General features: G+C 39.1%; 1 protein-coding gene across 1 annotated transcript; it reads right to left on the minus strand.

Moving 5' to 3' along the window:
* Window positions 1-8,530: 8,530 nt before the first annotated feature.
* Window positions 8,531-9,346, minus strand: LOC141627915 (uncharacterized). Its single transcript, XM_074441113.1, has 3 exons — window positions 9,305-9,346; window positions 8,892-9,209; window positions 8,531-8,704 (listed from the first exon to the last, which is right to left on the minus strand). Exons 1-3 carry the CDS (start codon window positions 9,344-9,346, stop codon window positions 8,531-8,533), a joined length of 534 nt encoding a protein of 177 aa, XP_074297214.1.
* Between the last annotated feature and the right edge of the window lie 8,663 nt (window positions 9,347-18,009).

The raw sequence follows: 18,009 nt of genomic DNA on the forward strand, positions 1-18,009 counted from the left end.
CGGAGTAGAGGTTGAACTAATTTTTTAAACATCGTCTTGTTTGTTCATTTATTTTTACGTTTGTTCTCCTTATTTATATCTTTTTTATCTCGCAATCTGTCTGTGTCACAGTGTTCAATACTGTGTCTCAGACCAACTGATTGATTTAATATTGTGAACTTAAAAAGATTAAGTATCTCAAGTTTTCAACTTAAAAGGTATTCACTTAAGATTTTCATTGCTAAGAGTATTCAACTTAAAAAGTATTCACTTTATATCTTCATTGCTAAGTTGAAGAAAAATACTCTTTCATTCATTCTTTTATGGTCTGTGCAATAGTCGACTTTACTGTGACATATACTGAGCTGAATCCGTGTTTATATAGTTCTAACACAAATAGTTCTATGTATAAATGTAACACCCCCATTTAACCATGAACCTTTACTAGACATTCCTAATTAAATAGGTGTGTTACCATCTCAGTTTCCTAAAGCAGTAGTTACAAAGTATAGCAATCCAAAGTACTATATTACTTAAATTATCAAATGGTCTTATTACAACTTAAATAAAATACGATCTTAAATTAAATTACAAAACTCGCAGCGGAAAATATATGTAACTAAGTCTTTATTAAATCTCCTATAAAACTCGTGAAGGTCTCTATCTCTGACTCGTCAGTCCACTCGTCCCAATCTTTAACCTGCCAATCAAACTGCTCCCCAATATTTGGTTCATCACAGGTGTTTACCGAATACACGTCGACCCAAGGATGAGTAGGAACAGCCAAACAACAACAATAAATGAATACAAGAACAATATTAAATGCAAATGCAATGTATGCTCATGATCAATCCTCCGACGCTTCCGTTCATCCCGCCAATCCCTGGCCGGGGTAGTCTCATCATCCCAACCGAAGTTGAGGTAGTCTCATCATCCCAGAACAGGTCATGCAGAACCAGTTCTGAGGTATCCAATGCAAGTGCTCATGAAATGAAAATGCAAATAACTGAGCAATACAATTTCTTACCTTCTCAGACACGAAGCTGATAAATTCAATAATCAATAAAAGCACCTCAGACACGAGCTGAGGTAGTCATTAAACAATTCATCTCAGTCACGAGCTGAGGAATACCATCGCTAGAGTCATCTCAATCGAATAATTCAACAATCATAGTTCATCCAACACAATTCAATCAAACAATCATATAACATTATCCAAGTAATCATTAAAGTGATTGAGTAGCTATCCTACCTCGATAGCGAATTCCAAGTCCAATAAATATAATAATAATAATAATAAATATAGTCACAAGCGGTATTCCGGAAGTCTATTACCTATCTAATTATAACATAATAATTATAAACATGCCTCGCTTAATTAATTGTTTAATTAATTATAAGTTCATGAATCAATTATTTAAAACCCGTCACCTAAGCAAATGGGGTAATATTAAAAATAATAAATATACCCAAAGGCCCATTAGTTAACACGATACGATTTATTTAATTAGTCAAAACCCGATTCAATATCAATTAGTTAATTAAAAATAATTACGAATTTAAATGAGTTATTAAATAATACTTGAGACGGTTCCATCTAGCTAACTAACCCATCGTCTTACTTGTACCCGGCTCCCTCCTTCTCCAACACCGAACCACCATCAAGGTCAGGCCATGGCAGCCACCACCTCTGCCATGCCTGGCCATCCTACCATCACGGTACAACAACCAAGCCCATACCAAGCTAACACCTTCCTTCTTCAAACTCCAGTCAAACCCACAACCATGCCTCACCTAAACCATGACCATCACCACCTCTCACTTCACCTGCCACTCGTCACCACCTGCATGACCACCACCTTCAGCACCACCTATATCCTGCCTTCTCTCTCGACACAACCACAACACCTAACAACAATACCGAAAACCCGCATTTCTTCTTCACCAGCCAATCACCACCACGAACCAGTAGCAGCACCACCAAAATATCTCACAGCCGCCGCACCTACCATGCATAGCCATCACGCTCAGCCACCCTCATCCCAACACCAACACGACAACCACAACGTAGCAATAATAGCAACAACCTGACAATAATACCAAATACCCCTAAAACCACCAACAACCACCACGCTTCTACCCTAACAGCCGCTATACATCTACCATTGACCACCCTGACATCTGCCCATAACCGCTGGGTCAAACGAGTCGGGAACACGAGTCATAAAAGTTATGAAAGTCTCGGTTTAAACATATAATAACCCAGCGACATGTACTTGCAAAACACCACACCACCACCGACTGCCACCCCTATCTCCGCCGACAACACCACCAACACAACCCCCACACGACACCCCAGCCCTACCCATGAGTCAATCAGGTTGAATCAATCCAAAGGGTCGGGTATTGGGTCTCCTATTTCGGTCCAACAATGACAAATACACAATTATAACTTATGCCCTAATTTTTATGATACATGTCAACGGTCAAACTAGGACAACGGTCAAACTAGGTCGGGTCAATGGTGAAGGTCGGGTCTTGAGTCGAGTCAACATATTATTATATCAATTCAATTATAAGAAAGAGTTTATGAGACAGTTACCTTAAGACGATTGTATGATAGATATAAAGCTCTCTTTTTCCTCTTATTTCTCTCTCACACTTTTAATTGTGATTTATGTGAATACAAGTGACAAAAGAATAGCTAGAGAGTCCTATTTATACTAATAGGTATGTGGAGGAACTTTCCTTATCTTATTAGGTAATATTATTATTATCTCATATTAATACCGCAGAAAATACTTGTAACCTTATTTATCATATAATACCGTCACCATATATACTTATACTAGTATGCGTCATATGTATACATCCTCCGTCATATATTATTATGTATTATTTAATTATTATTTCCCGTCTCATAATTACACGTCTTAATAATTATTAAATATAAAATATAAAATATCCATCTCCATAAATCACATTTTAATAAAATGATGTTGACCAAACCTTTGACCATCCTCTAAAATACGAGGTATTACAGTCTTCCCTCCTTAAAAAGAACTTCGTCCCGAAGTTCACCCTAACATACTCAACAAACCTCCAGCAATACAAATTCCCAACATAAACCAACAAACTCGCCAAAGATCAAAATATACTTAAAACGCGTATCCAAATGTATTATTAATATACTCAAAATGTATCACCAAATTTTATCATAAATAACAAGAAATAATCATTAATAACAAGAAATAACGGGGTATTATAATAAAGACCTTTATCATTCGAAGTATTGTCCAAATCAGTTTAGTCTATTGTCCTAAATTTCAAAGAAGCTTAATTCAAGCTTAAAATTTTTAATTGGACACCTTATTCACCCCCTCCCCCTCTTAGGTGTTCTCGTCCTTGACTCTTCACAAAGCAAGTTTGGAGACCTGTTAAGCCTACTCTTTCTGAATGTGTTGTGCAACCAACTGCTTTATTCACACTAGAGGGGTTTCCACCTCTATCAGTTATCAAGTCTACCCCTACTAGGCAGATTATGAGACTGAATAGGCAGGGTGGGGGAACATGCATAAGCATGAAAGGGACCTCAGGGCCTTATACTTTTATTGAAGCTTTGAATAGATTGGCTACTCCAAGGGGGAGTAGAGGAAAGTGGTAAGGATCTCCCTTCCCAATTAATCTAATGCATAATATTGGATTTTGGAATGTAAGGGGACTTAATGATTTAAATAAGCAGAAAATGGTTAAATGGTTTCTACAAAATAATGGAGTAGGTCATTTTTGATTTTTAGAGACTAAAATAAAACCTAATCAACTGTTGAAAAAAGAAAACCTCGATTTGTGATGGATGGAGCATTTCTACAAACTGTAGTTGGGATATAGGTGGGAGAATTTGGATACTTTAGAAGCCTGATTGCTTTACTATTCAATTCTTATCTTATAGTTCTCAGCATATACATATGAGGGTAGAATCTAGGACTGATAATAAGAAGTTTTTGCTTATGATGATGTATGCCTTTAATGTAGTGAATGAAAGACAAGAATTATGGAAATTTCTTAAGAATGAAGCTATGAATTTGTTTTGGGTGGATTCTGCACAAAGCTGAATCAGGTCAGGGTAGAGTTTGTTGCAGGGTTAAATAGCTCTTTTATCTTGTCAAAGACTACAGAGCTGGATATGATGTAAGCAAAATAAAGTAAATAAAACAAACGAGTAAGACAATAGATTTTGTATGTGGAAAACCCTTTAATTGGGACAAAACCACGGGCACCAAGCCAGGACATATTTTAATATGTGTATGGAGAATAGTAACGTAAGTAGGTACAAAATAGAATATGTTGACTAAGTAATATAATTGAGTTGCTTGTAAGATGAATGCGTTCCTCTTGAAATGATCCTTGATGCTTCTTATATAGTAGTCTCATCCAAGCTGCATAATATCTCCTCTATGTAACGTAATATTCTTTCATAATGGTGCCATTGATTACTCCTTAATTGCTCTTAATTATCCGGATAAAAGCTTGGCCTTTTATGATAAAATCTTTTCCTGAATTACTCCATAATTGGTGTAATAATGGATAATTATTCTCCATATTTATTCTTGACTTAGTCAAATATTATCCTCTTATTTGACCGTTTCTCTCTCCTGCCTGGTGCCAGCCTTGAGCTACCCTGAAGTTTCTATCCTGATCATCAGGCCAGGGTAGGAATGTATCCTGAATGTAGGACAGAAATATCAGGCCCGACATTTGCACCCTATCTTCTCATTGTCGCTGGCTCAGGCCAGAAATGAGAAGATAACTATCAACCTAATTAAGTAACGTCTTTAGGACGGTTGAGTTAGAATCTTTGCAGAAAAAATGGCTAGTTGATTTAAATGCGCCAAGTGTCCTATTTACTGCAACCGCTTCAACTACTGCGTGTAAGTTGCAGTAAACCCTAGATATTCACCGTATTATAAATAGCCTTTAACATTTGCTTCATCCTTCACCAAAACTCAATCATTTTTTCCAAAATTCTTCAGTCTCCGACATTAATCTTCATCTTCAACATTCGTCTTTTTTCCAGAAATTACCAGAAAATCAAACTATGGTTGTAAAAAGAAAGTCTACTAGGGGGCTATTGCACCTAGCACTCCTTTTGTCCCAAACCCTAAACACACTTCTGAAAATAAGCCTGAGCCTTTTGAAAATCCTTCCTTTGTTCTTGCTATGGAGATGGTGTCCATCTTTCATAAAGATTTTGAATTCAATCCATCAAAGGTACTTGATGAACAATCTTCTCTTCCCAATCATCTCAAGCCTGAGTTTGGGAAAATTATGAAGGAGAAGGGGATTCTTCCTACTACTGATGAGGTCTGGATTCCTTAAGACTCTGCCATCAAGGCTGACTGGGCCTGTCCTGATTGGTTCTGTATCCATGATTGGACTTTCAGGGCTGGTTGTAAGTTGCCTTTCTCTCCTTTGATGGTTGAAGTGGTCAAGGAAATTGGTATTCCTCCTTAGCAGATCATACCTACGGTCTAGAAGGTGGTTCATTCCATTGAGTTTTTATGTAACAAGCATAAACTGGTTTTTACTCTTGATGATTTGAATAGCTGCTATTCCCAGAGGATACACAATCCTGGCAGGGTTAGTTTCAAGGTTAGGCATTCGACTAATCCTCTTCTCAGCAACCTGGATAGTAGGGCTGACAAGAATTGGGCTGCTGGTTACATGTTCATCAGGACTAACTCAGTTGGGCCTGATATGACGTATCTCAATTTGGATGCATGTACTGGTGGTAAGTTTCCTGTAACTTTTACATATGCTGCACATATTTTGTTAGTTTAAAGTAAAGCAGGAAATATTTAACAGGATATACCTCTTTTTTAGTGGATAATTGCGTGAGCACTGCTGAATATCCTTCTGGAAGGGTAACTGCTTTTCTGGCTATTCCTCCTGAGGAGAGGTCATGGCCATTATGCTATGGGGTGGAACGTTTTCCTCGCTACCTGAAGGGAGAAGGTGTCTCTAAGGTTTCCAGGCCCATTAAGGCTCTTGGTGCCTCAACTTCTGGCACTACGACTTTTTTCTCTGTGCTTTTCTTTTATATTGGTTAATTTTGTTATGGCTCATCTTTATTGCTAATGCAGTTTCTTATTTTGTAGCTACCAGGTCATTTACTAGGCATACCAGGTTTGGTATGGCAAACTTGAATGCCAGGCTTGCGCAGGTCAAGGAAGAAGACTCCCAGGGTAGTGGTGGTCCTGGAACTGAGGTTGATAAACCGATTGACCTTACCGATGTTCTAGTTGTTCCTGTTATTCCTAATGTTCCTGCTAAGACTAGTCTTGTTTCTCATAAGAGGAAATAGGAAGAGGCTGGTATTCCTCCTCCTATCAGGGAGGTGAAGGTTAGGGCAGGTAGTTTGTAAGCTACTAAGGAAAAGATCCAAGAATTTGCTGACTCCAACTCTCCTCTAATGGTGTCAATGGACCCCATTGAATCTTCTACCAAGGAGGTTGCTATAGTGGATCATGCTGTCAATCTTGTGACTGACGCTCTTGGTTCCTTGGGAGAGGTATCCTGAGTTTTCTTTTGTTTTATTTTCTTGGATATTTTTCTAATTCTTTTTCTAATATTTCTTTTATTTCCCTTATCAGGCGGCAATAGACTGTCTTGTTAATGCTTATAAAATTTCTTCGTTGGTGGCTACGACTAATATGCTCAACTATGATGTTTATAAGCTGAAGCCTGAGCTTTCCTTTGCTTAGGTTGACCTGGTTGCTGCCAAGGCTGATTTGAAGAGAGCGCAGGTTGAACATGATGCTGCCAAGGTCGAGGTTGGGTCTAATAAGCAGTTGCTGCAAGAGGCTTTGGAAAGGAATGATGAGCTCAATCTCGAGAAGGATGATTTGTAAGGCAAGCTTGATGATGTTGTCTTCTATTTCTTTGTCAAAGGGAAGGTTGCTGTCATGTCTGAACTAGTGGAGGCTAGGGCAAAATGGAACCCTGAAGGTGAACCGGCCCTTTCTACTGCTAAGAGGTATCCTAACCTACACAACCTTGGTGAAGAGAAGGAAGTGGAATCTCCATTGGAGCAGGATGCTAAAGAGGCCAAGGAGGATGTTGCTGATGCTGCTTCTCAGGAGAAGCAGTAATGTTTAAATAATAATTTGTGTTGGTTTTTGGCCCATCCAGGCGGGCTATCCCTGGAAAAATAATTTAACATTTTGGTTCCTTTTATCAGGGAGGTTATTCTTGACAAGTTAAACATTTGGCTGCCTTTGCCCCAGGGGGTGAGAGCTTTATTAATGATAGCAAGTTTACCTTTTCTGGCTTGCTTTCTTCCAAATTTTTCTTTGTTTTTGACGCTTTTTCCTTAGCCCGTCGGCCTGTTTAAATAAATGATTTTCAACCTGTTAACCTATTAAAAGTAAGATCTTCAACATGTTAACCTGTTAAGTATAGGATTTTCAACCTCTTAACCTGTCTTGTGTTTTTAATTCAATGTTAATCTTCAATCATGTGCAGTTTTTCTTCCTGTCATGATTGACGTGGTGGGGATCCGGCGTGATTGGAGGGCTTATGTCCCCTACCTAGCTGGAGGGCTTGGTATTCGGCCTGTTTGGAGGACATTTGGATGTGTCGTTAGGATCCTTCACCTTCTTACCCGTCATAGTGCTGCATCCAGCCGTTGTAGGGGTGTGCAGCGAATAGCTGGGTCGAGCAATTATTTAATGCCTGATTTGTCCCATATTTGCTGTATCTGGTGTGGGTTACCAACATTCATTTGGGCACGACAGGGTGCAACAAGAATAAAGAGTACCAAAAATAAAAAAAATAAAGTAGTGGGATATAATAGAGTAGCCCTCAATCCTGAAGACTTATTTATGTAATAATAGATCATGCATAATTTTTCAGGATTCATATATTATATCAGGATATATATGAGCAGGGTAGAACACATAAGTTTTTCATACAAGATACACATTGAATTTGCATGTTGGACATATAAACCAGGCATTTTTGACAGGAAGAACATGCAGGGTTTAAATATATCAAATTAGTATAAGTAGAATTGAATTTTTACCTTCTCAGGACAGGGTATAGCTGTATTATTCTGAGAATTTATATATGAAATAGTTTCAAATAAGTTACATTACAGGACCTTGGGATTATTTCTCCATCTAAGGTTTGTAGCTTGTATGCTCGTTGCCCGACGATTAAGTTTATTAAATATTAGCCTTCCCTTGAAGGGGCTAGTTTTCCTGCTGATTTTTCTTTTTTTTTTGTTTGGGAATACCTTTCGTAGGATTAAGTCACCTTCCCCAAAAACTCTGATTCTAACTTTTTTGTTGTAACTTCTAGCTACTGTTTGTTGATATGATGCTATTCTGATTTTGGCAGCGTCTCTTAACTCCTCTATTAGGACTAGGCTATCTTGCATCAGGCTGTTATTTGCTTCTATGTTGTTCAGGCCGTATCCTGAAGTTGGCACATGTACTTCTGCAAGAATGACTGCTTCACAACCACGCACCAAGGAATAGGGTGTTTGGCTAGTTTAGGTCTTTGGAGTTGTTCTGTCTGCCCATACTACTAACAGAAGCTCTTCTGCCCATGTACCTCGTCTACTCTTCAGCTTCTTTTTCAGGTATCTGATGACTACTTTGTTGCTTGATTCAGCTTGCCCGTTTGCTTTTGGGTAGCCAGAGGTTGAAGTTACCAGGTTGATATTCTATTCATCAAAGAAAGCTTTGGTTATTTTTCCGACGAATTCAGTGCCATTGTCACAAACTATCTCTGAAAGGACTTCATACCTGCATATAATATTTGTCCTGATGAAGGATATTACTTCCTTCTCAGTAACCTGCCTAAAAGAATCTGCTTCAATCCACTTGGAGAAGTAAATAGTCATGGCTAACATGAATACTTTCTGGCCTAGAGCTATTAGGAGTTTTCCTACTATGTCCATGCCCCCAATTCATGAAAGGCCGGGGTGCAGAAATTGAATGTAGTAGCTCTGATGGTTGATGGATAATTAGAGCATGTATTTGGCAGGCTTCACGTTTTGCACAATGGTCAAGACAGTCAGCCCTCAGGGTTGGCCAGTAATAGCCAGTCCTAAGTATTTTGCTTGCCATGTTTCTTCCGCCTTTATGGTTGCCATAGTATCCGTCATGAATTTCTTGAAGTACTTGTTTGGTTTCATGTGGTTCAAGATACCTCGAGTAAGGTCCAGCCTGAGATCTTTTAAACAAAGTGTTATTGATGATAGAATAAGTAGAAGCCCTAATTTTAAATGCTTTGGCCTCGTGCCTACCCTGAGATAGTATACCTTGCAGGAACCAATCATAATAAGGTTTAGCCCAAGAGTCATTCTCTGTGGTAACAGGGTTTACTTGCTCAGACTTGCTGATGGCAGGTTCGAGTAAATGCACAATAGGTACTTTATCAAAAATAGCAGGGGTGAAATTTGAACCAAGGCTGGCCAAAGCATCAGCCTGGGTGTTCAGGTCTCTTGGTATTTGCTCAATGTCAAATGAAATGAATTTATCGCAAATTTTTTAGCATATTCCAAATATAAAATCATTTTTTCATCCTTTTCTGTATAAATTCCTTTTATGTTATTTGTAATTAAAAGTGAATCAGTTTTTACCTTTAATTTTTGAACACCGAGGTCTAGACATACCTTGAGTTCTGCTATGAGGGCTTCATACTCAGCCGCATTATTAGTTCCTTTGAAGTCACAACTTATAGCCTGGGATATGGTGTTCCCTTGTGGCGATTTTCGCACTAATCCTAGCCTTGTACCCCTTACATTGGATGCCCCATCTGTGAACAGGGTCCACTGCTAGTCTGAGGTTTTGTTTTCTAACTAGTTGACTTCCTTGGTCAGGTTTGATTCTAGGTTAGGGCTGAAATCAGCGACAAAGCCTGCTAAGGCCTGTGACTTGATTGTTGTCCTGGGTTCAAATATAATATCATAGGTGCTAAGCTGGACTGACCATTTGGCCATCCTGCCTTATAGTTCAGGCTTCCGCATGACAAATTTTATTAATAGGTTGGTCCTGACTATTATGGGGTGACTTTCAAAATAAGGACGCAACTTAGCACATGACATGATCAAAGCTAAAACATACTTCTCAAGTAAACCATACCTCATTTCATCATCTAGTAGACTTTTGCTTACATAGTAGACAGGATCCTGCCGACCTTCAAGTTCCTATACCAAGACTGCACTTACCGCGGTGTTAGTAACGGAAAGATATACTGACAGGGGCTCTCCCTTTTCTGGTTTGGCCAGTAAAGGTGAAGAAGAAAGATATAATTTTAGATTCTGAAAGGATTCCTCATGTTCAGGGGTCCATTGGAATTATTTGTTTTTTCTGAGTAGGTTGTAAAATGTTTTACACCTTTCATATGACCTGGATATGAACCTGTTCAAGGCAGCTACCCTGCCTGTAAATTTCTGAATGTCCTTGACAGACATGGGTGACTGTAATTCGAGTATAGCTTTGACCTATTCAGAGCTGACTTCTATGCCTCTTTTGGTCACCATAAAGCCTAAGAACTTTCTTGCAGAAACTCCAAAGTGGCATTCGGCATGGTTGAGTTTCATGTTGTACTTCTCCAAGAGTTGAAATGCTACTTCAGGTGCTTCACTTGGTCTTGTGCGTCGTTGGATTTTACCACCATGTCATCTATATAGACTTCCATGATGTCCTCAATCTGCTCTTTGAACATCATGTTGACTAGGCGCTGGTATGTTGCCCCTACATTCTTTAGACCGAATGGCATGGCAATGTAACAGTATATGCCTCGGTCAGTAATGAATGCAATACTTTCCTAGTCAGTAGGTTACATCTTTATCTGGTTAAATCCATTGGAAGCGTCAATGAATGTGATCAACTTATGCCCTGTCATTGAAACTACCATGGCGTCAATATGTGGAAGAGGAAACGGGTCTTTAGGGGAGGCCTTATTCAGGTCAGTGTAATCGACAAAAACTCTCTATTTGCCATTCTTTTTCTCGACGACCACCACATTTGCAAGCCATTCAGGGTACATCACTTCCCTGATCATGCCCATATCTAGGAGTTTGTCCACTTCTTTATTGATAATGGTGTTTCTTTCTGGTGCAAACTTACGTCTTTTCTGTTGTACAGGCTTGAAAGATGTGTCAATATTGAGTTTATAGGTAATAATATCAACATTAATTCCAGTCATATAAAAATGAGACCACGCAAAACAGGAAGATTTATTTTTAAGAAAACTCACTAATTCGGGCCTGACAGAATTGGGAGCGTCAGAGGCAACTAGAACAAAACTATTAGGATACTCATGGTTAAGGATTACCTGATCTGTTTCCATCCTGGGTGGTGTTGCAAATGTGCTCTTGTCAGGGTACGATAATTGCTATGCGAGGGACTTACCTGCCTTGGATGGCTTTAGGGCCTCTGTATAGCATTCCTGGGCTGACTTATGCTGACTTTTGATGGTTGCCACTCCCCAGTCTGTTGGTATCTATATACACTGATAATAAGTAGAGGGGATAGCCTTGACATTGTGAATCCAGGGCCTGCCCAGAAGACATTGTAGGAGGATAGACAGTCTAAAACTCTAAGGGGTTGTATGTTTCAAAAGGTCGGAATGGATTGAAATGGAATGAGATACCATGATGGGATGGATTTAGAACCCCATACCTATTATTTATTGTTTGATTCGCTCTAAAATCGTAAGGAGGGGGAATGGAGTTAGAAACCTGAGTGGGAAAGTGGGTATGAGATTCTAAGGGGTTTGGAAGGAATTAGAATCCATCAGGATTCTAACTTCATTCCAAAATGCCCAACCAAATACTAGAATCACTCAAATCCATTCCATTCCATTCTAACACTCCCAACCAGACACCCCTTAAATCTTTCGTAAGATACAACGCCTTCAGCATAGGTAGGGAGATAAATCTCTCCCAATGTATTCTTTGTCTCACCGCTGAACTCTACCAAGACACTGGATTTCTTGGTGATTTGATCCTTGCTGATCTTCATGGCTTTGAGTACGTCTAGCAAGATCAGGTTCACTGAGCTACCTCCGTCTACCAGGCCATCATGTTGTAGGTCAGGGATGCATACCAGATCACAGTCACCGAACGTGATAGGTGGTATGTTGCCAGGCTTGCAGGGCAACATATTTTGAGGAGTCCCGGCTATCTTTTTTGCTGCGGAGCTGGTCTGGCCACAAATCTCTGATCCGCCATTTATGAATTTTACTTCATAGAGTTGAGGTGGTTGGGGGATATTGCGTTCCTGCTTTTTCTCTGGGTTGACTTTGCCAGTATCTTCATTCCTGCCTCTGGCTATGATCAGATCCTTCAGGTATCTTGCCTTTAACAGGTAGGCTACTTCTTACCTAAGAGTGAAGCAATCCTCTGTTTTATGCCCTATATCTATGTGAAATTCACACCACTTGGTATGGTCCTTCCTTTGATTTGGGTTGTCTGACTTACTCAGCCACCTGACCACTGGTCCCATGTTATCCAGTCCTTGGATCAACCGGCAATGTCAACGCAAAAGTTATGTTCAGAGATAGATGGATGAACATTAGCCTTACCTTGTTATTCTTGCGCTAGGTTGACTTCTGACTGATCAGGCCTGGTATATGGGCCACTCCTGTAGTTATTGCCCTTGATGGTTCTTTTTATGTTCGGTTTGTCATAATCTTTTGCATTGTAGGGTCCTCCTACCTTGTAACTCTTATCTTCCTCTAGCCTGATAGAGGCATGTGTCTTTGCCTGGACATCTTTGAAGGAATGACAGGGGTACTTGGTCAGCTCACCATAGAGATCACTATTAGGTAGTAATCCATGACTGAATGCTTCCACTGCGATTCCAACGTCACACCTAGGAATTGACGCTTTCTCCTTGTTGAATCTAGCAAGCAACACTCTGAGGGTCTCATATGGTTTATGGGTAATCCTATACAGGTCACTGGAACGTTTCTCTAACTCCCTGCTACTTGCGAACTGCAGGTTGAATGTGTTGATCAGGTCAGAAAAGGATCTGATACTTCTATTTGGCAGGTTGATATACCAATGCAGTGTAGGACCGGTCAGTGTTGTTCTAAGTCCTTTGCACATGCAAACCTCCCTGAATTCACTGGGAATAGATGCAGCTAACATTTTTTGCTTGTAGAAGGCCACATGGTTTTGTGGATCAGAGGTCCCATCATAGGTCCTCATGTATGGAATCACAAATTTCTTGGGAAGATCTACTTTAGCTATCTCGTCTATAAAAGGCGAGTCAGCAGAGCTTTCGGGGCAGCGTCCTCTATGTTGGCAGGGACCCCAGGTATTTTTTCGAATTTTTCATTGAGCTTCTTGATTTCTTGGACTATTGCCATCATGACGGATGCTCCTGTTTTATCAGCTTTATCATCTTTGGGGGTCTCTTCATCAACATTGATCACATTTTTTACACCACTTGGACTTCCATAACTTGAGAAATCAAAGTGCTTGATAATCAATGAGAATTGGGTTCCTGGTAGGATTTTGGAGCCTGATCCCTTTGATTTCTCTAATTTTTTTTTTCAAAGCTGACTCGGATTCTTTCAGCTGCAAGATTCCAGCCTCTGACTCTGCTATTTTTTGTAATGCAGCAGTCAATTGTTCTTCTATGGTTGGTTGAGACATGTTTTTGCTAGTTTCTTTGTTCTTTGGGTTTTTTGTGTGAAAAGAAAAAAGATATTAATGAGCTAGATGCCCCACGGTGGGTGCCAATTGTTTTGGGTGGATTCTGCACAAAGCTGAATCAGGTCAAGGGAGAGTTTGTTGTAGGGTTAAATAGCTCGTTTATCTTGTCAAAGACTGCAATGTTGGATATGATGTAAGAAAAATAAAGTAAATAAAACAAACAAGTAAGACAATAGATTTTGTACGTGGAAAACCCTTTAATAGGGAAAAAATCACGGGCACCAAGCCAGGAGACATTTTACTATGTGTATGGAGAATAGTAAAGTAAATAGGTACAAAATAGAATATGTTGACTAAGTAATGTAATTGAGTTGCTTGTAAGATGATTGCGTGCCTCTTGAAATGATCCTTAATGCTTCTTATATAGTAGTCTCATCCAAAATGCATAATATCTCCTATTTGTAACGTAATATTCTTTCTTAATGGCTCCATTGATTGCTCCTTAATTGCACTTAATCATCCGGATAAATGCTTGGCCTTTTATGATAAAATCTTCTCCTTAATTATTCCATAATTGGTGTAATAATGCATATTTATTCTCCATATTTATTCTTAACTTAGTCAAATATCATCCTCTTATTTGACCGTTGCTCTCTCCTGCCTAGTGCCAGCTTTGAGCTACCCTAATGTTTTTATCCTCGTCATCAGGATAGGGTAGGAATGTATCCTGAATGTAGGACGGAAATATCAGGCCCAACAGAATTGTACACTCCCTTGGCTATGGGCAGGGGACTTCAATACAGTGTCATCACCTGTTGAGAGAATTGGGGGTCATTCAACAGAAGTGGAGATGGAACAATTCTAGGAGTGTGTTTCATTATGTAATATGTAGGATATTCAGGCTACAAGAGCCTTATTTACCAGGTCTAACAAACAAGAGCCTAAAGATAGAGTGTATAGCAGACTGGATAGGGTAATGGGTAATAAAGAGTGGCAGCAGGAATTTAGGGATTACATAGCTCACTTTCACCCTGAACGGCTATTTAACCACTACCCATGTACCATTGTGGATAGGAAGGTGGATATTACAGGCACAAAGTGCTTTAAATATTTTATTATGTGGGGACAATCTGAATTATTTCAAGAGCGTATGGCTAGTGCGTGGCAGAGAAGGTATGATGGTACTAATATGTTTCAAATTGTAAAAAAGTCAAAAGCTCTGAAACCAGTGCTCAAGCAGCTAAATAAGAGTTGCTTCTCTGATATTGCGAACAGTTCAACTATTATTGGTGCACTGCTAGAGAAGATTCAGAAAGACTTAGTGGATATGCCAGGGGATACAGAATTAATATAGCAGGAGTATATAGTTGCCCAGGAATTGAATGAACTACTGACTGCTAGGGATATCTTTCTTTTTCAAAAATCTAAGATTCAATGGTCATTAGAAGGGGGTCTTAATACAATATATTTCCATAATGTTATCAAGAAGCGAATGTTGCAGAATAAGGTGTTTTGGATAGAGGGTCAGCATGGTAAGAAGCGTAATGAGGGGACTCAAATTCAGGATGCATTCTTGTAGTACTATCAAGGACTGTTTAGTGGTCATACTAGTACTAATCCAATAAATGAAAGGATAGTGAAAAGGGGTAAATGTTCTACTGAGGAAGATTCGGAGATTCTCAATAGAGGGGTGACTGCAGAGGAGTTGAGGCAGTGCTTGTTTATTATCCCAAAAGATAAATCACCTAGGCCTGATGGGTACACAAGTCAACTCTATAGGGATGCTTGGGCAACTGTGGGTGATGATATGTGTGCTGCCGTTGTGAACTTTTTTTAGTCAGGGAAATTACTGACTCAAATTAATCCCATATTGATTACCTTAATCGCTAAGATGGAGCGGCCAACAAGTGTAAAACATTTTCGTCCAATAGCATGTTGTAATGTTCTGTACAAGACTATCTCTAAAATGTATGCAACAGATTATCTCTGGTGCTTCCTGACATTATAAGTAGGAATCAAGGAGCATTCATCCAAGGAATAAGCATCTTGGAGAATATTCTGGTGTGTTAGGATCTGGTGAGACTATATAATAGGGGCAATGCATCACCAAGATATGTGTTCAAGCTAGACTTGCAAAAAGCCTATGATTCTATAGAATTGAGTTTTATTAAGCAAATGTTGGAAGCTCTGAATTTCCCTGAAAATTTCAGGAAGCTTATTATGGTGTGTGTTACATATAGTACTTTTTCCTTGAATCTCAATGGTGCAATGTTTGGATACTTACAAGAAAATAGAGGGTTGAGGCAGGGAGATCCCATTTCTCCATTATTGTTTACTATCTGCATGGAATATCTCACAAGAATACTGGATTATGCTGCTGAAACTTTGTTTTTTAGGTATCATCCTATCTGTGGTGTATTGAAACTGAACCACTTAATCTTTGCTGATGATTTATCGATGTTTAGTAAATGGGATGTGAAATCTATAATGTTACTACTGAGAGCTTTTTACACATTTTCTGCAACATCTGGACTTAAAGTAAATGCCTCTAAATCTGAAGTTGTTTTCAATGAAGTGACAACTGAAATCAGGAATGATATTCTCCAAATATCTGCTAGATTCAAGGAAGGGGCTTTACCATTCAGATAGTTGGGCATTCCTATTCAATAAGGGAGACTAACAAGGTAGGATTGTAATATTTTGGTGGAAAGGATTGTTGCTAGGATTAGGGGGATATGGGCAATGAAGTTAAGCTATGCTGGAAGGTTGACTCTCATTAATTCTATGCTAAATACCTTGCATAACTACTGGGGCTCTATTTTCCTAATCCCTAAGGAAGTTATTCAGAAAATTGTGAATTATTAAAGGAACTATTTCTGGGATGGATGTACTGACTATCAGAGGGCACAGTTGGTGGCGTGGCATAAGATATGTTGCTGCAAAAAAAGATAGAGGTTTGCGTGTAAAAGATGCTGAGAAATGGAATACAGCAACAGTTCGAAAACATGTGGATTGATTGATACAAAGGCTAATAGATTGTGGGTGATTTGGGTTGACCTCATTTATCTGAAAGGAAAATATTGGAATACATATGTCCCTCCTTCTGATTCCAACTGGAACTGGAGAAATATTTGCAAGGTGAGAGGTTTGTTGAGTGTTGGGTATGTGAATAATGTGTGGCAAGATGCAAGAGGATACAGTGTTGGTTCTGGCTATGCCTGGTTACAGGGTGTGGACCCTCTTGTCCAGTGGAATAAGGAGATATGGGATGCTTGGTTTGTGCCAAAACACTCCATAATAGGCTGGCTAATTAAACAGCAAGCACTGAATACCAAGCAAAAATTATTCAGGCTCTAATTAGGTGATAATGATGAGTGTATTGTTTGTGGAGTTGATACAGAGACCCATGATCATTTGTTTGGGGACTGTCAGTATAGAGCAAGGACCATGGGAAAAATTGAAGATTGGTTGCAGTACAGAATGAATGGTCAAATTCCAAGCTTGTCTAAGTTGCAAAAGAAGGTTGGTAGGATGTCAATGCTAGCCTGCTAGTATACAATTTGGCTGGAAAGGAACAAGTGCAGATTAGAACATCAACTTACTAGACCTGAGAATCTAGTGCGGGAAATCTAGAGACTGGTGAAGGTCAGGTTAAAGAAGTTGCTCAAACGACCTATGCTGAACACTGATCAGCATTAGTTAAGTTTGTTGGGGACCACTAGTTAAAATTATCTTCTTCTTTATTCTCAATGTAAGGTAAGTATAATGGATGAGATGTATTCCTTAATATAACTTTTCTAAATAGTAATGAAAGCCCATATGTTACTAAAAATAAATATTCTCTAACTCTCCCTAATCACTCTAATCATCAAGCAAGCAAGATGTAGCTTTCGATTGCCGAATTCCGTGTTCTTGCATCAATCAATTTGTAAGTATTGGTTTCATTTATTTTGCTATTTGTTTACATTTGTTGGAACCCTAATTTTGGTTAAGATTAGGGATAATTAGTTGATTAGTGATGGATTGTGATGTGGTATTACTTGATTATCTTTATTAGGTGACAATTTCGTAAAGAAGCAGTTCTAGCTTCAGTATTGTATTGATTTGCAGAATTTGCGAATAAGGTAGAGTTTTCCTACCCAGTTTTCTGTATGATTCATTATAAGTAGATTGGAAATGTTTGATTTTCTTTGATGTGGATTATTGTGGTATTTTGATATTGTTGACATTGTTGGTACTAATAGAGGAGCCATTGTCGGAAGATGGTCTTTACCCCCATGTTCGCCCCTTGTGGCTCGTGTCACGAAAGGTTTGTGCACATTAATAATCTGGACTAGCTTGTTGCAATAAGCGGG

The sequence above is a fragment of the Silene latifolia genome, chromosome Y (genome assembly GCF_048544455.1).
Source record: "Silene latifolia isolate original U9 population chromosome Y, ASM4854445v1, whole genome shotgun sequence".
NCBI classification, from domain to species: Eukaryota; Viridiplantae; Streptophyta; class Magnoliopsida; order Caryophyllales; family Caryophyllaceae; genus Silene; species Silene latifolia.